At 36.4% G+C, this 19,599-nt stretch overlaps 1 protein-coding gene across 2 annotated transcripts in view; it reads left to right on the plus strand.

The window, feature by feature from the left end:
• calcr (calcitonin receptor) overlaps positions 1-19,599 on the plus strand; it is a 70,723-nt gene that overhangs the window by 24,329 nt on the left and 26,795 nt on the right. For both annotated transcript variants that reach the window (XM_088600538.1, XM_088600539.1), the window contains exons 2-6: positions 9,663-9,735; positions 12,742-12,904; positions 14,235-14,345; positions 15,057-15,169; positions 16,861-16,952. In XM_088600538.1, coding sequence (XP_088456664.1) covers positions 9,685-9,735; positions 12,742-12,904; positions 14,235-14,345; positions 15,057-15,169; positions 16,861-16,952 — 530 coding nt within the window. In that variant the 5' untranslated portion in view covers positions 9,663-9,684. The remainder of the gene's footprint in view (positions 1-9,662; positions 9,736-12,741; positions 12,905-14,234; positions 14,346-15,056; positions 15,170-16,860; positions 16,953-19,599) is intronic.

Raw genomic sequence — 19,599 nt, forward strand, 5'->3', positions numbered from 1 at the left:
AAAAAATATATTTCATACAATTGTGTACCAATGCTTAATATGCTGATTTAGAGAATGGTTCTTGAATTATGTTTTATATTTATGCATTTATTTTTACCTCTCTTATCTTGAACAGTTGCCACAGAAAAGGCCATGGAGCTTCACTAAAATAATATTCGAGACTAAATTCTTTTGGTCTCAATAGCTTCATGTGCTGCTCGTCTTATTCAATTGAAAAGGATACAAACTGAAGGCGACTGCCTAGCTAAGAAGTAATCAAGAATAAGGGAGGCCTGCTCCCACAGAGGCTAGCATGAGTCTATAAGCAATTTAGCAAAATGCTATTATTTATTATGTCAAAGGCTATTAGGAAATATACCTAAACAAGAACAGACAATAACACAATCTCTGTCCAAATGTAGATCATTGCTGATGTGCAGCAAGGCAGCTGAAGGACAGCTGAACTGTGCTATTTCTTACTACATGATTTCCATATCGAAATAAAGGATGAGCAATGTTAAAAAAAAGTCCTGTGCAAATATTCCAATCACTCTACCCTCAAACAGGTGAATTGAAAATTCATTTTCAGTTCGAATTATCTTTTGGCTTTCTATTCAAATATGTATTCTCATTTCACAAAAATAATATTCAGAAATAATAGTAGTAGTTAACCATGAAAGCGGAATCAATTTTCCATATCTCATTCCTCAGTCGGGGAAAAAGGTAGTTCCCTGATCTGGTAAAGTGGTCAGCACTATGGATGATTTAAAGCCTGGGATAAGCACTCCATCTATTCATTCGCTCTTCATTTTCGAACTGCTTTATCTCATTCAGGCAGCTGAGCGGTGTCCCAGTAAGCAGCGGGCTCAAGGAGGGACACCCGCTGGGCAGGACGCCAGTCCATCACAGGGCACACACAGACACAAGCACACACACTCACTCACACCAGGGCCCGTTTTCCCAGAAGCCCATTCACCTACCCATGCTACCTGTTAACCTACTGTACTGTACATGTCGTCGGGCTGTGGGAGGAAAGGGGACCCTGTGGGAGGACACAGGGAGAACAGATGAACTCCACACAGACGGCCCCCTTGGATTTGAGCCCAGGGGCCCAGCACAGCAGAGCAGCAACGCTATGTACTGTGCCCCCGTGCCACCCTTTAAGCACCATGCACATTGAATTAAAAAGATACTGTTCAGACTCGCGCTACACAAATTCTGCACTCAGGTGCTTGAGAGTCTGCTTTCATTGCTGCATCAGTAATTAATGTGAGAAGGGCCTAGAATACCTGGAACTGCATTCGTTACTCTTTAGAAGGGGAAATGCAGCATTTGCGTTGAAAATAAAAACATTGAATCCAACATAGAGTACAGCCATTAAGACCTCTTACTACCATTGTTCAGATGTAAATATCCAATACTTGCTTTTTCACTTGCAAATTCTAGTGCTGGATTTTAATTTGCCTGCTTTTCTAAACCTGCAAACAAGGTCTAGGCTTGTAATTTGTGGGTAGAAGGTTGGTTAATATTTAACTTAATCCAGGCCTAAAATGAAATTTGAAATGTCTGAATGTTTGAAAAGGAAAATATTTGAGAAGCTTTTACTATTCCCAGACTGATTTATTTTCATCTTTGTGAACTGCAACAGCTTATTTTCCAAATGGGTTAGTAGCTTGTATGTGCCCTTCATGTTTCTGACTGCTGAAGATAAGATAGATAGATACTTTATTGATCCCGTGAGGGAAATTGCAGTGCAACAGCAGCTTAACACACACAACACAGCCACAGTGTAACGAATTATATACTAATAGTACAATACATACAATACAATACAAGAGTTACTCACAGTCCGGACACACAAGAGGAAACTAGAACAGAACAGTACACAGAAAATCGTATCACACGTATGAATATAAATATAGATGTAACCATAGATATAAATATAAATATAAATGTATTGCATATTGCATAAATATCCATATTTACAAATAATTATAAGTAGGGCAGAATAACTTCAGAACTGTTGAGGTGTACAGGACACTCTCTCATTTCCCCCCATACTGTATGTGCAACAGCAGTCATTTGCTCTGCTGAATGAAGACAGAATTGAGATATTACTGTGCTGCGTTATAAATGTCCAAAGGAGCTACAGTACAGTTTCATGTCTGCATTTTCATCAAAGGAAGATTAATGGCTGGCACTGTAGGCTTGAATCTACGTTAACTCAGATGCACAGCACCCTTGGTAACATTGCAATGTCAGCAGCAATGGTTCAGCATGGTATGGAGGGAATTAAGTTTACACTTGGTGATGCTTTCTGGTTAACTCTGAGAAAAAAAACTGCAATATTAGCAGGTGATTTGGGGCTTTCTAATTCCCTTTAAAATCTCTATCAGTAATGCCAATAAATACAACTACTGTAGGGGTTAAACGGTAATGGAGTACTTATGAATTTTGTACATGTATTTTATACAGTGCTTTGTAAAGTATTCAGTATTCAGTATTTTGTGAAATTCTGATCTGAAATAAAACATTAATTTTTAACCTATTATTTTTTAAAAATGTAAATGCTCAAACTGAAGGCATCTAAGTGTAAGAGGCTACGGTAAATGTCAGCAAAACGTATAGAGAAAAAAACAGCTATGCTGATTTCATACGTATTCAGACTTGTAAATTCAATATTTGGTGGAAGCAAATTTGGCAGCAGTTACAGCTGCATGTCTTTTTGGGGACATCTCTACCAACTTGTTTCTTCCCATCCTACTCTTCAGACTCAGGTTATTTGGGGATTGCTTGTGGACAGCAGTTTTCAATTCTTTCCACAGATTCTCAGTAGGATTCAAGTCAGTCTGAAAGAAGAAAACCTTCATGATTTACCAGTGCTTTGCTCCATCGATTTCCCATTAATCTTGACAAGCTTCCCACTTCCTGCTGATGAGAAGCAGAACTATAACACAAAACTGCCACTACCATGCTTGACAGCAGGGATGGTTTTAACTGCGATGAACTGCGTTGGGTTTGCAGTGTCACTTAAGTGCGTTGTTAGACGTTCCAGTTGTGTCTTCTCTGACCACAAAACCTTTTGTCATATGTTTGTAGTGTCACTTAAGTGCTTAGTGGTGGCTCTGTGGCTAAGGATCGGCGCCTGTGGCTGCAAGGTCGCTGGTTTGTATCCCGCAGCCAGCAGAGGAATCCTACTCCGTTGGGCCCTTGTGCAAGGCCCTTCACCCCAACTGCTCCAGGGGCGCTGTATAAATGGCTGAACCTGCCCCCAAGCTTCTCTCCCTGTCTGTGTGCCTGTGTGTCTCATGGAGAGCAAGCTGGGGTCTGTGAAAAGACAAATTCCTAATGGAAGAAATTGTACATGGCTAATAAAGTGATCTTATCTTGTGGGACAAGCTCCATGCAGGATTTAAGATTTGTTTTCCAGTCTTCCATACTGGCCAGCATTGTGGGTTGATGGGGATATTGTTAACTCTTGCACATTTTTCTCATCTCAGCAACTGAACTCTCAAGCTCTTCATTTTACAGTTAGTGTCACTAACCAGGTTCCTTCCTGCGCAGCTGCTTAAATAGGAGAGGCAGCCAGATCTAGGCAGTCTATGACACACATTCCAATTCTTATTAATCGACTTCACCATGAGAAATTAAGAGTCCTTGAAATTGTTTATTTGTAGTCTTTTCTGTTCAACAGTAAGCATATTTATTTCTTTTAGCTTGTCAGACATAGAACATTAAAGCACATTATGCTGTAAATGCATGAAATATTTTCATCTTTGCTGGTCACAACCAAATGTTACGAGAGTAACTGAAATCAAATTGTGTGGTTTACTGTTAATGTTTTTTCAATTGAAAACTTTGTGATGCAGAAAAAAGAATGTTTCAGATATTTAGACTCTAGTGTCTCATGTTGACCTGTTGTGCTGTATTTTCTTTAATTAACATAATTTTCCACCTTATTGCGCTTGAGTTACCTGTGACTTTGGGAGCTAGAGCTGGTTATTCGCTCTTAATGCACCAGAGAAAAAACGGGCTTTTACTTTCTGGAAAACCTGGTGCAGATACAGTATGTTTTTATTTTAAAATCCTTTAAAAAAAACATAATTTCCAATGAATTTCCCAGTAGAGAAACCTGGATTCAGTTGTTAGAATTACACAATTTACAATTTCGTTTTGTATATCAATAAAGTATGTAATTATGTTTTCAAATATTTTTCTTTTTAATTAGTAGTGTTCTCTTAATTTGTTTGCTTCCAAAGCCATATTAATGCTATTCAGTAATTTCCCCCTTTGTTCCTGTGAATATGAGCAGATTATTATTTCAACCAGTTAGAACATTAGATAAAAAAACTCAAGCAGTACACTTCAGTTTGACAAATCAAGATAATCTTCAATTTTGAAGTAACAAGTGTTGGTTCATAAAATAGCTTAATACTGTACCAGAAAGGCATGATAATCCAATTTTGAAATACAATGCCTACAACAGTTATCCAGTCACACTTCTTATCATTTTGTAAGACTTCCTAAAGGACAAAAAAAAACACTGTTGGTTTTTAATCTTGGCTGTGTTGATGAAAGGTTTCAGTTTTTAACTTTTTTAAATCATTATTGTTGTTGTTGTAAACATGCTGTACATTTTTATTAATTTTATTAATTTTTATTTGAAAAAAGTGTATTCAGTTTCATCTGACCTGGTGTAACAGAATGTTCAGCTATATAGCAGAAGTTGACTCTCCTGACAGAGTGTCTTTGAAGGTAGAGGGACAGATATAGTATTCAATGTTCTAAAATACATTTAATATATACATTTTCATTGTTTTATTTAGATACCAGTTTGGTGTGTTTTGCTTAATTTGTGGAAATGCTTTAAACTTGTGTGATCACATACTGTAAGGACGTAAGAAATGTAACACACATGGAGTGGTCATTTTGCTGGTAGTTTGCTTTGGTAGTTGGTAGCTGATTGATTCTAGTATCTTGTTCAAACCTTTCTTGAAAGAAGCCAGCATATGTGCTCTGACAACACAGCTGGGTAGCTTGTTTAATACTCCCTTAATCCTTTCTGTAAATAAGTGCTGGAGTTTCAGATGGACTTCCAAGGGTCATTTAGCAGAGCAGCAAAACACTTTTTTGTAACGTGGTGACCATTAAGTGATTAATTAAGTAATTAAGTGATTACTCATTGTGCTGCCGGCTTAGATCTAGTTAGTTTTTGATTGTTTAGATTTACTGTAGCAGTCTAATAAAAATAAAAATAACTCAATACATCTGAAGCATTCGAAGACAACATTTTCATTTTGAAAACACCAGCATATTGGTTATGCACCTGTCCTCAGTAAAAATGATCTCAAGACAGGTAGAAGATAAATTCTTTTGATATTTTACTATCATAGAGATACAGGTACAGTAGAACTGCACATTCTTTCACAGTTCTTGGTGTCTCTGAGGAGCCCTCTTTCAGTACTGTGTGTCTTTGAGAAAAGTTGAGTTAGTGCCATCCTTTTATGAGTAAGTGTTTTTACATTTTCAATGCAGTCATGAGTGCTTTTTGTTGTCAGTGTGCCTGTTACATCAGTGCTACATTTTTTAATATTTTTTAGACAAAAAATAGAAAGCACATAATCCACATTGAACACTTTATTTAAAAATAGTACGTTTCTAAAACAGCATGTCAAGAAATAGTATTTGTCTAAAACATTAAAGCAAGGACCATGTGTCCTAGCTATGTTTTAAAGAATGTGGAAAACAAGCCTGGATTATCAAGTGAGTTGAGATGTCAGAATAAATAACAGAGGCAAGCTTTCTGAGGCATGTGGCAGGCATGCTCGTGTGTTCTGACCAGCTTTGATATTGCGTGCCAGTTTTGCTTTAGAGAGAGTGATGAAGCTATGCTAATATATCATGCGTGACTGTAATTTATGTTAGTCCATTTTGGAATCTGGGCACCTAAAATGTGAAACAACAGTGCCCTGTCTGCACTTGGACCTATCACAGTACTGCATATGATATTTCAGAAATCACTGCTGTTGGTATTTCCCGTTAGCATCAAATCAGGCTGTACAGTGTCACTTCAGTGACTATATGTACTGAATGCCTCATGAATTCACAAAAGAGCTGTCAAAGATTCTGAACTGGATAGATAACAGAGTGGATGTCTGGCTTTATCCCAAAGGTGTTCAGTTATTAGGCAACCATGCGTGTCAAAGGACCACACTGAGCCTGCTGATGCTGTGATGCTTAAAGCACACGTAGCCCAGATACCCGGGGTGTTACTACTCTTGGACAGTGTTCAAAAACGTAATGGCTTCATACCAATGACAAAAACATCAGTGTAGTAAGCTTGTCAAGTAACTATCCCTCTACAGTAAACCTTTTGAACAACAATTTTCTGTGACTCCATGGGGGTTTCAGTCCAGATGAAGTTGTGAAAGGCACGTAAGAATGCTCTTAAGATTATAGCTCAGTGTCCTATTAAAAACCTTTCAAGTCGAGTTGCATGTGATTATGATATTTATTAATGATGCACTTGTGATACTGTACAATGCCTGGCAAAAGTATTCACCCCCTTCCAACAATATCCTGTTTTGCTGAATTACAAATTATGTGCACCCGTTGTTTGAAGTGAATAGAATTAATTAATCAACACTTGCTTGAACCAAACACTTTTACTAGGGAGAGAAGTTAAATGTCAGCAAAAATGGCAAAGAAAATTCCCAAACTAAACTAAGTTGATCCCAAGTATTCATCTCCTTAATTAAGGTAAATTAGTTCTGGTGCAGAAAATGACATCGATAAGGCACACATTTAGATGGATAACCTTTGTGTGTAGTAATTGTGATTCACATGATTTAAAAAACTCTCATCTCTGCCTTAGTCAAGTGGTGTTTTTTATGGAGAGATTCAACTACTGTATTCAACAAGATAAGATATTATTGGAAGGGGGGTAAAAACTTTTGCAAGCTGTTAGCATCTTCATTACAGAAGCACTACTACCATTAGAGATTAGATTTGTCTCTAACGTCTCTCCAGAAAATGGGAACATTTTGTCTTCAAAGCAGTTTTATTTTGAGATTAATTCTGAGCCTTTAGGCAACACTTTAAAAACATATCACTGATCCCGCAAAACTTTTTCCCTTATAATTTATAACTCCTTTTCCACAGAAATGAATGAATAGTGCTTTGGTAAGCTTTACCAAAGGATGTGAAATGAAAATGTTTTACTTGAAAGGCCAGTAAAAACCTAAAATGTTGACGCACTGAAAAGTGTTTTATGCAACTCAGAAACTGAAGTTGTGACATATCTGTGATGGTTAACCTTGTAAGAACAACTCAGGAAACAGGAAACAGTTTATTTGATCAAATCAGAATTTGTTTTTTTTCTTATTTGTCAAAATCAATTAAAATAATAGGAAGGTCTTTAAAGCTTTCACAGATAAATGCTTGCGTCTTTTTTTAAGCTCAGAATGTTCATATACATCATTATAGATTGTGTCTCACAGAAACACACTTTGAAACATAGTTAATAATATGGAAGCATTGGAGGCCACGAAGCTTGGAACACCTGTTAAGCGGATGGATTAACACACAGGGCTAGCTCAGTTTCGTTTGTGCTTCGATGATGGATTAATCAAGTTCCATCAAGGTCAGAACACTTGAACATCTAAGACCTATCTAATGGAGTTAATAATGCAGGTCCGGGAGGAACACAAGCCTTTTGTTGTTTCAGGGCTTTCAATTCATTCTATTAACAATAACAATTCATGTTCCTGTATATAACGTAAATCAGTTGAACGGAAACATAAATACACCTACATGAATTAGATTGTCTTGTGGGTTTTCATTCTAAACATCCTTTACATAAAAGCTTGGATGAAACAAAACCCTTTGCTCCTTAATTGTGATAAGATTGAAATCATGCAGTAGAGCTCCTCTCACCAGTTACATACAGCCGGAATTGTAGCATTGTAAATTGTTGGCATTGTGCGTAAGTTTCAAGTCTAATCTTCAATCATGGATTCACTTTTCAACCACATGTGCCGAGTATTGGATTGACATTGTTTTTCAATCTGAGAAATATTGCTAGGCTGTTTTTTTTCAAGGATTAAATATGCTAAACCCCAGTTTCAGCAGTCTCAAAAACAATCTGCTCTAAAATTGGCGGTTAGAATCCTGACTAGGTCGGACACACCTTTTTGCATTACTCCTGTTCAGGAGTCCCGGCACTGGCTTCCTGTCAGCTTTTGAGTTTATTTTGAAATCCTTTTGCTTATGCCTAAAGCTGTGCACAGCATGGCTCCACAATATCTAGGCAATATGTTATTGATTTAGTGCTTCATGGAACCTCAGTTGATTCTGGTTTACTGTGTGTTCCCCATGTTTGTCTGAAATCTCTGGGTTACAGAACTTTTGTTGCTGTGCCCCAAAGCTCTGAAAAACAGCCTTAAAAATAATTCAGGGACTTTTGGGGATCATTTTACCTTCTGTATTTAGTTTTCCTGGCTTTCCAACTTTCCTTAATTTCACATTGTGTAATGTGCTTTTTGTCTTTGTACTTAGAGAGACTCAGCTGAAAAAGTTAATGATAAAGGCAAAAAAATATTTTTTTATTGTTAAGTTTAAGCAGAATGATTCAACAATGTGTTGCACTGCACTGGTGCCAGTAAGTTTTATTCCTGTAACAGAAATGCATGTGGAAAACACATCAGCTTGCTTGGTCAATACTGTTATAAGCTTTGATAAATTGTTTGCGTGTAGAAGTAATGGATTATAGTGCTGTGAGTTCTGGACTAAAGCTTGTAGATGTTTTGTTTTTTTATTTTTCATTCTTTACAAAGAATGTTTTTAACAGCAGTCATTTTATTAACTGAAATTGGGGAGGAAGTCATATCCTAATCTTGCCCACTTCATATTGTGCCTCCTGAGTGTCCCTTTGCCTATTTTCCATTTGAAATAGCTGTTTTATCAAGTGTTATGTTTAATTTATTATTTCAGCTAATTTTCTTAATTTATAGTAAAATACCCCAATTTCATGGGCTTCCTATCTGACATCGCAGGTAAGTATACTGATACTGTAAAATGGGAAGTTGTGTTGGAAATAGGTGAAGATGTTTAAATATATTTGTTAAACAAACAGCACACATATTAGCACACAAACTACATACATAGTGCATGATAATAATAAAATAAAATATACCTGTATCATTTACTGTATCATATTTAATATAAACTTGGAAATCAAATTTTCAAAACTTTTTAAGCACTTATTAAAAACTGCAATCAGGGAAAAAAGGCAGGGAATTAATTCATACCTTTCTGAATCATTCAGCATCAAACATGTCAGTATGATCTCAGAGTGTTATGTTTTTTTACAGACATGACCTTTTATAGGAACTGTTACCGATGCTTTTGTAGGAACAGGAAGTTTATTTACAATGCCTTGCTTGTATTGAATTAAGAATGTGCCAAATAATTTGCCTTCTGTGTATTCTTAATAACATCTACTGTACTTTACTTCATTCACAACCATATTTTACAAAACGTTTTTAAACTGAACAAAAATATTTGGCAATGTTTACTTGTAAACAAAGTAAGCACAAAATCTTTACATGGTTTGTTCTGTAGTCAAGTGTATCAGTCTGTCTGACTCATTCATGCATACTGTGTGTTTTTTTTTCTGTTGTCAGGTCAATCTGAGCTCAATCAGTGATGGAATTAAAAGGCATGCACTGGCTCATTACAGCGTTAACACTAGGTTTGGTAAGTAATATGAATAATTTTCTAAAGATGCTTAGGCTGGTAATATATTTTACAGCATCTGCCTGTTTCAGCAAATACTGAAACGGGTAAGATTAATGAAATCCTTGCATTTAAATAGTAGCTTTTAAAGGCAACACTTTTTTGATCTCCCCCAAGATTATTATTTTTACATATTAGGGTTAGTAACTACTGTAAAAGCTGCTGTAACTACAAGCTAGGAAAACATGCAACATTTGTTTTTCGGTTTTTGTTTAATTCTATTTTATACTTTGTTTCTTCAGTATTTTATTTCTACATGTTAAGATGGTTAAATGGAAAAACAAATCAATTTTTCAAATGGCATTGGTGTTGTTTTACCACAGAAATGTAGCCTCTACTTATTAAAGCTAGCAACAGTCTGAAGTGCACAAACACTAGATTGTCTTCTATACATTAAGAACATGCAATATACATTCCCAATTGGTTTCTTATCAAGGAAATAAAAGCATTCCAATCATTACTTTTGATCTTAAATTTAATTACCCTTTCCCTTATCTCTGCACAACAACATAGAAATAGAATGTAATTAATCTCTTTAAATGTGCTGCCTGAGTTGAAGTTGGTGATCTGGAAGAGCGATGAATGTATATTTAATGAGCATTCACATTCACTAAAGCAGACACACACTGAACTATAACCTTTCACAAAAAGCAGCCCCGATATGTTTGTCAGTCAGTTTGTTCAAGTTCTGTCTACTCATGCATCAACTTGCTAATGTCAAATTTTGTAATCAGCTTTGAATAACAAATAATGTTATTATTTGTTATATAATTGTTATACATTTACAAGAAAATTGTTACTGTATATAGTGACAGCAAGAAACAGGGAAGAGAGGTTTTGAGCGTAGACAATGAATCAATGATGTGTAAGAGAAAGGCACTCTCAGATCTGATGTACCCTGGCCTCTTGATTTCCAAGAAGGGCTGCTCTTTTTCATCGATGACAGAAAGCTGTTCAGGTTCTGTGTGAATGGATGTCCCTGTCACTGTGTTGGTACTGTATGTTAGGAGGCACATACTGTATTTCAACACCTGCACTGTGTGAGTGTTTCTTTTTTTTAAGAAGCTTTTTATTGCATAAATATTGCACCTCTGGGTAACCTTTCTTCACCCTGAATACGTGTAGGCTGATATGCGTGGTGGCTTGGTGGTCGTATGTATGACGTCATTTACTTCAATGTTTGGAGTGACATCATATGTACGGCTGCTAAACTTCTACATGGGACAACAGTACTCTTTAGAAAAAGAAAGAGTCATGTTAGATTAGGCTTGAAATCAAGGAAAACAAATCCTCTTGTCTACAGCTGAGTGCCTAGGTCATCAGATAAGAGTTATGTGTTGTCAGCTGGAAAACTTGGGAAGTGATTGGAAACAGGTTTTATTCCCTGGAAAGCTGCCCAGGAAATCATCACCATAAGCTGGGAGCAACGTTTCTAATCACCAGATGAAGAACAAAGGAGAGAGGAGACTTTCTGGAGCTGGTTTTATGTTTAAAGAACATTTAACAAAATGATCATCATAGAAGTAAAGTGCCTTAAGTTCTTGCATTCTTTATCTAGCTAATTCTGAAGATTAATATACTGTACATATACAGTTTAATAATATTATCTCTAATAAGATTGCCAACAACCAGTATTTATGAATACTGTACATACAGTTACATCCTTAATTTCCTTATTTGTTTATATAAATTGTCAGTGTGAAAACATGTATGTATGTTTTATGAATCTGTAGTTTTCTCTTGTGGCCTGTCTGATTTCTGAGGTGTTTGAATATTAGGCTATGAGCAAAAAATGAGCTGCGAGAGCTGTGATGTGAAATTAAAAGAATTCTAGGTGGTTTACAGCTACATTGAAATTAAATTATGAAGTATATTTTGGAGACCCACTTTGTTTTGATTTGGCTTTAAAAATATTTTATTTTCCTTTCCTGTCACTGACAGAAAGGTTTTCTGTGAGCCCATCACGGCAGGGAATCATCTGCACATTTGTGCGGAGCCAGGAAAAAAGTTCAAAGAGTTGAAAAACAAGTGCAGATTGTTGAAAGATTCCAACTGGAAAGCCATCTCTGAACTTTGATTTAACTGCCCTGAGAGCCAAATGCACCTGAGCTTATTTCATATTATTTATTTGACAGAAAAGAGAACAGAGGGAAGTTGTTTAGCTGAGGCTTTGGGCATGTCCCTAATATTACCTGTTTTTGTATGAAGAATCCTCACATCCTCTCTCTAATTTTTCAGGAATTTGAAAGTTACGCTTTTTTACGTTCTTCCATTGTCTTTCTACAATATCTTCCAGTGCATCAGGTATTTGAAGTATGGAAATCACGCAGCTCTTATTCGGTACTCAGTTGGCGCTGTTTGGAAATCACTGGCAGCAATCCCAATTATCCAGCCCGCTCAGGAATAATTCAGACCCGTCTTATCACTCAACATCGCTCTTCAACAGTATATGTGTTTGCGTTTACTGTGTGTAAAGGGGTTCATCCACTTTTTGACCAATGTGGATAATTCAGACATTCCAGCCTTTCCTAATTAATGAATGAATTAATGAATGTCATTCTTGAAGAAAATGGTTCATGTTTTTTCATTTGCTTTTTTCTCAAAGCTGGAGGAGTACAGCATTATTATCAATTACATAAAAATGTCATTGGCAGTGCTGTTGCATTTTTATGTTGTGTTGAATTAATTTAATGTTATCGCTATTTTGTTAAAGTCACCAAAGGGAATTGTCCTGCAAACATTCAGCTACTAATCATATCTTAGCAGTGCAAATGTATGCACCACATATACGAACAATAGTATATTTCAAAATACAGTATTTCACAATGAATGCACTCTGTAACAGTCATCTTTTGACTGACAACAAAGTACATCAGCCTCCTGTTACATTGGTGATTGTGCTTTTTTTGTTTCTATCAAACCTCCTGCATTTTCATTCAGGAAAATGAAATGGCTTTCTTTTCACAGAGGGCAACTACAAGCTGTGCTACAGAAACATACACAGAACCAACAGCAGAAACTGTTGTCAGTCCACTGGTGAGGCAGAAAGCTGAGGAAAGGCAAAAAATTATTGATGCTCAATACAAATGCTTTGAAAAAATGTATAGAGATCAGCCTTACAATAAAACAGGTAACAGCTTTGTTTTTTGCTTTTTTTTCAGGGGGAAAGTTATGTTATAAATTATTGTAATTTAATGTTTTGATGCATTATCTACTCTATATTGACAGACAATTCTGTACTTAACTTTGGGATGAATGATAAATTTATAACAACCTTCACCATGAGATTCAGGTATTCAGCCCTGAAGGCATTTAAACTAAATTAAGGGTGTTTTTTTCATATTGGTGGACCTATTTAAGATCGTTTTTAAATCCACCAGCCAGAGTTGCTGCCCTTTTTCATTTGTACATGATACTATTTCGCATCTGTTTAGAAGGTTGGCTCATTTTTGAGTGGTTTAGTTCATGAAAGCAGTATCAACTATAGTATCAACTAGCAATTGTATTGGAGAAAATTCAGTTGCTTGGTCAAATTCTAATAATGCTGAAACAGGCTGTCAAAAAGATAGCATGCTTTGTGCTTTGGCTTGAACTCGCCTGGCTGAGAAAGTGACTGTCCTGGGCATGGTCACCCCCCCACTTCGGCAGGGCAAGCCGGGGAGAGCTGCTGCACAGGTGATGTTGAGGAGGAAGGAGGGGAGGTCGAGAGGATGCACGTGGCGCACCGCACAGCCAGAGAGCTTCAATGTGCAAGGAAGAGGAACTGCAACATTAGAAGTTGACCCTGACCTGAGCATCCGTTCAATAACACCACAAGTATAACACAAACGGGTGGAAATCATTTTCACACAAAATATCCAAAGAGTCCTTAACGCGCTCAGTTGGTCTCCTGGTCTCCACCGTGGCGTTTCTGTCTGATGTTCCTCTAAGCACAACAAACGTGAAACCGAGAACATACAGTAAGAGTGGCTGCACACAAGAAGAGATTTTTCTGCAGCTAATTGATCCAGGGACTCATCCACTCATGTCCTCAAAGAAGGCGGGGTGTCACTTTGTTCCAGTGCCTCCTGTTCTCCATTTAAAATGCAATTCACACGAGTCCTCTGGTATCACTGCTGGCCTCGAAGAACTGCATGTGATTGATTTGATCATCTTCTTTGAGGATTGTGAATGCATGAATCGGGTCCCATTGTAGTCTTGTCTGTTCATCACTAACAAGGTTCAGTTCTGTTATCTTGTCAGTGTAGAGTATTCTTTTGAGAAGGGGAATGTACAGTATCTGGCTGCACAGATTTTTATATCATGGTGACCAATATGTACACAATATTGTACAGTGTATCTTAGGATGGGTTGATAGGCTAACTGATGCTGTGCTGTGAGAACACAGAAATGTCTGATTAAGCGTTGTGAAAAAGAAGGAAAAAGCATTTTGTTTATTTGTCTTCTTGTGAATCCCGAAGGTCCTTACTGTAACCGGACCTGGGATGGGTGGTTGTGTTGGGAGGACACCCCTGCTGGGACATACACCTCACAGAATTGTCCAACCTATTTCCCAGATTTTGACTCCACTGGTGAGACTTTCAATGTTGTCCTAAAACTAAGAATACTTCAGCAAACTTATAACTAAACCTGTCACAATATCTTTCATTGTTTTATTTACAGTCTAAAAATGAAGAGAGGTAGCTGTGTTCACATCATAAGGGAAAAAAAACTACAGAGCAAAATCCATACAATATATTGTATATTTTCACTCTAACAGTGTGTTAGCATAATGAGATAAACATTTCTTATTACTTATACATTTAATTTGCTATAATAATAAAGTACTTTGGCAAGTAATAAAAAACAGAACTCATTTCCCTTTCAGAAAATGTGCCGTACTCTGAAGTGCCAAGTTTACTCATAACTAAGATCATTTAATACCTGGTGAAACTGAAAAGGGGGAGATGCTCTAGCATTAATAAGGTTTCCTAACCCCAAAAATAGTTTTCATCTTCTTTATTTGTGTTTTATTTAAAAATCATTTTTAGGATGAGTGCAAATAAAATGTTTTATTATTTATTAGGATCTTTAGTATCTGAATCATTGTGTCAGATTAAATCTTCTGCAGTTCCTGTGGTGTAGGTGCAACTTTCCCAGTTCTTGTGATATTGAAAACAGTGTTGGTCTTACTGGATGTTGCATACTGTACTGTAGATACTGTAAGTACTAGTGTTCTTGTTCATTTCTTTAACTTTTTGAGTACACCGTAACAATTTAGCTATATCTTTTTCTATTTTTAGAGAAAGTAACCAAATATTGTGATGAATCAGGCAATTGGTTCCGACATCCTGAGACCAACAGAACATGGTCTAACTATACATTATGTATTGCCTATACAAAGGACAAATTAAAGGTAAGGGACTGTACTGTTGTTTTGTGCTATAATTTCTAAACAAAGTATGATTTGTTTTTAAAACCTGCTATATAGGAAGGTACAGTATATGTCGGTAATAAGTAGACAAATACATCAAATGTTATATGCAGTCAAACTTACGAGCATGAGTCTCTATTATACTTTGAAAATATAAGATAAGATCACTTTGTTAGCCATATACAATTTCTTGTATTAGGAATTTGTGTTTTTGCATACCCCCTTCTTGCTCTCCATGAGACACACAGACAGGGAGAGAAGCTGGGGGTCAGAGTGCAGGGTCAGCCATTGTACAGCACCCCTGGAGCAGTTGGGGTTAAAGGCCTTGCTCAGGATCCCAATGGAGTAGGATTCCTCTGCTGGCTATGGGACTTGAACCAGCAACCTTCCAGCCACAGGCACAGATCCTTAGCCACAGAGCCACCACTCCGCCCCTTATAAAGGGTTCATGAACATAATTTATTTTTCCTTAGCCTGCCCAATTAAAAAATAAACATTATAACTAAAATCTGACATCATAAAGCACTCACACAGGAAAAAGAGTAAGGAAAGAAAAATCTAGGATGCACGTATAGTCTTCATGGCCCTGTAATGCTCTTATTATGATTGTCTGTAGGATGGTTAGATAGAATATGCCAGATTTACTATAAAGTATCTGCTTGAATTAGGCATTTAGGCGGTACCTTTGATTCTCAATTTGATTAGTCTTGAAACCATTCCTGTTCTTTGGGAATTGTATTTAAGATCAAATAAATATCCAAAAGCAATCATGAAACAGTTACTGTACTGTAAATGTAATTCAGAATCTCATTCTGTTCTATAAGTAACATAGTCTTACTTATGAATGAATTCTACAGCATATCCATAAGAATAAGCCTTGAGACACTGTGGCACATTGTGATTCATTCCCAGACATCCAAGAAATATTGATGTGTATCAATATTATACTGTTTTAGGCAGCTCATGAAGGGAGACTGAAGCTAATTTATGGGGATTTCCAATGATTCTTCCCTTTAATCACATTTTAAGATGACAGATTACATTCCTAGCCTGTTCAGAATCAGAAATTTAACTCCTCACAAGAAAGGCTGTCACCATTCATTTCCACTAAACATGATTCATAACTGCCACAATTGGCACAGGAGTGCTATGACCATTAGAACTGAATATTATTTAAATATACTGTAGGGGCACATAAATATTTCACTCCACTGATCTGTGGTACCATGAATATAATACCAGACATAAACAGTGAACAAACTAATTAACAAAAATGAGCAGCTTGCTAGATGGCAGTTTGAATCAGCCTGATAGGAATAGGCCTATTGAATCAGGGTTGTCTCACCCATCAATGGTGCTGAAATAATGTATGAACTGAGAATTAAGAGTAAAAGTAGCAAATGTAACCTTTTATGTCACGTGTTCAAAGGCAGAATGCATTAATTTCGCTCCAGTCTTCCTTCTGTTGCTGTGATAGTATTAGGTAGCTTCATTTTTACACAAAAACACAAAATCTATAGTGTAAAATGTGCCACACTGTACAGTATGTGCTCAGAAGTCTGTATCTTAGCATCAGAAGTGTACTGTGGTTCTGTGTTTCAGCCTCTATGCTAAGAATCAGTTTACATTAGAAATTGTACATAACAAAAACTAAAATGTCTTTATTTTCACAGATGGCTTATATTCTGTACTACATGGCCATAGTTGGCCACGCTTTATCAATAGCATCACTTTTGATCTCTCTGGCAATATTCTTTTATTTCAAGTAAGTATCTTTCATTCCATGTCATCATGTTTGAAATGGCACCCAAATGTTACATGAAAGAGCACTGTCAAGCATTCTACGTGTGTGTAAAATGTCATAAAGCTGTCAGCTGAACTTTTTCCAGGAAAAATGTGATTGTTTAAGTGAGAAAGGTTAAATGTTTCATTTCCTCTCTCAGGAAGGAAGTACTCATTATTTTACTACCTGTGATTTTATTATCTTTGAACATAAAATACATTCACAAATTTCTAGGAGTGTATTTCTAGAATGAATGCAAAATCTGTATGAAGACATTGCCATGACATAACTTGAAGAGGAAAGCAAGAAGCTGTTGGTTTGAAATGTACACGTCACGTTTTAACTTCTTCTTGTTATGGTTATTACATGCTTTTATTTATGTTTTCGTGGGTTATACATGGTTCAGTATGTGACGTCAAGCTCCTCAGAGTTAATTCTGTGCATGACAGGCAAGGGTTCAGTAGACATCTTGCGAATAATCTTCCGGCAAGTTCAGATATTAATGTTTCTTCAAAAGCAGGATACACTCCAGCACAAAATGGGCTCAATAGGTATGTAGCTGCTTGGAAACCATCACAGAGGCGAGTGTAAAAAAACAAAAAGGATAAAGCAAAAGCATTGCTCAAATTTTAAATTTTGATATTAACAGTAAACAGTACAAAAAAGCTTACGTTAGCACACTAAGTTAAGTTACATGTATAGCTGTTATTGCATTATATACAGAACGTAGAGATTAATAATGGACTGCATTGTAAATGTATCATTTTAGGTGTAATTTAAACAGCAGAATATAACTATACACTTATTTTAAATCTTTATCATCTCTAGTTATCATATGATAGTATAATGTAAAAATATTATATAATAAACACATTTTATCAGCATGCATGTTATGTCATAATTAAAGGGGGAGCCATGTGCTCTCTTGCCCACTTAACACCACAGAATCCAGAGGAAGTTCTGGCCTGATGAGCCATGGAAATTACCTAGACAATAACATAGTGATGCATTACGCCATGATAAAGTAATTAAACCATATAAAGACAGATGAACACTTTAAGACAAATGTCCCCATTTGTTTTTGAAGTCAATATAAAATATATAGTTTATTAACACATATACTGAAAACATAAAATAATAAGCACATTTGGACTCATGGCTGGTGGGTTGTGCGTTCTAGTTCTTACTGCAGATACTGCTGTTGTACCTTGACTGATATACTTTGCCTTGATGGCTCCAGTCCGCCCAGCAGTATGAACAGGGACTAGTGTTTGCTGCAGGTAGAGATTCTGATGGATTGGTGTCCCACCCATGGGAGTGGGTCATGTGCTCTCTGTTTACTTCACACCATGGAAACCAGGGTAAACTCCATTGTGTGTGGCGCCAAAGGAATTACCCGCAGAATACTTTCTTATTTATAAAGGCAAAGTTAATAGAGCTCTAGTACACAGCAGGACATGCACAGAAATGTGAAACAGTTTCTCTAGAAGAATAGGGAACTTTAGCAAGTCCATAATGTAGATGGCCTTCACTACCATGGTTATCATTAATGATCAAATACATAAGACCTTGATATAACATTTTGTGTTCAGGACAACACAGAATAAGCCTTAGCATGACTGCAAAATCTGTATGTAGACAGACATATGTACTGTATGTCCGCAGTCACCAGGGAATTGGTTTGGAAAGCAGGAAGAGTCTCATCTACTGGTAAGCCAACACCTCCTGAAGCAGCAAGATGGTCTCCCATACCAATACTGACTAGGCCCAGTTTTGCTTAGCTTCTGACATCTGACAGGATCAGGGTATAAGGTGGTATCATTGCTGTTGACTGCAGAAGTATGTTTCTCGATATATGGTACACAATTAGTGAGAACTCTTAAGCAGCAGAAGAGGTTATTTTGTTCATGTTTCTGACTTTCATTTGGTAAATACTGAAGCTGAAAAGGTATGGTTCTCAAAGATAATTGGCTCTTTCAACTGAACAATTCCTATGGCTTACACAGTTGAGTATACACAGAAACATTCAATAATGTTGACAACAAACACAAAACCCTAGATTTGGTTCCTTCAGATTCATAATATGAAAAGAGAGGAAATTCATACCTCAAGCGGATCTTCAGAATGTCTTGTTGCTGAATTTATTTTCAGAAGTGCCGAAGGGGAAAAAGCAATTTTGAAACTGTCTAAGTTTTAAGACAAGGTTACGTGCTACTGACTGTTATGTTTGAATCTTGATATTTTGTCCATTATATATCAAGCTGAGTAGATTATAAAAACTCAAATTAAAGATCGGGTAAATTTAAAAGGTTTTAAAATCTGATCTAGTATGAAATGTTTAGGAAATAATTTTCATAACATAAGTGTTAAAGCAAACAGATAGAATACAGTTAAAAAATGAAAGAGATGTTTAAAAATAATTTAAACATAATGAAAAGTCATAGCTTGAATATTAACCTTCATTCAATAGACATTGAATTTCTTCTTCAGGAAATAAATCCAAATGAGATTATGCTGGTTTTTCATGTTCTACAACAATGGCCACAGCTCTATTCTGGTAGTACAATTTTGGGACTGTGGGACTGAAAGGCCATTGATCAGTATTGTGCTGATCTGTTTCAGCAGTTTC

The sequence above is a fragment of the Lepisosteus platostomus genome, chromosome 12 (genome assembly GCF_059453375.1).
Source record: "Lepisosteus platostomus isolate fLepPlt1 chromosome 12, fLepPlt1.hap1, whole genome shotgun sequence".
NCBI lineage: Eukaryota > Metazoa > Chordata > Actinopteri > Semionotiformes > Lepisosteidae > Lepisosteus > Lepisosteus platostomus.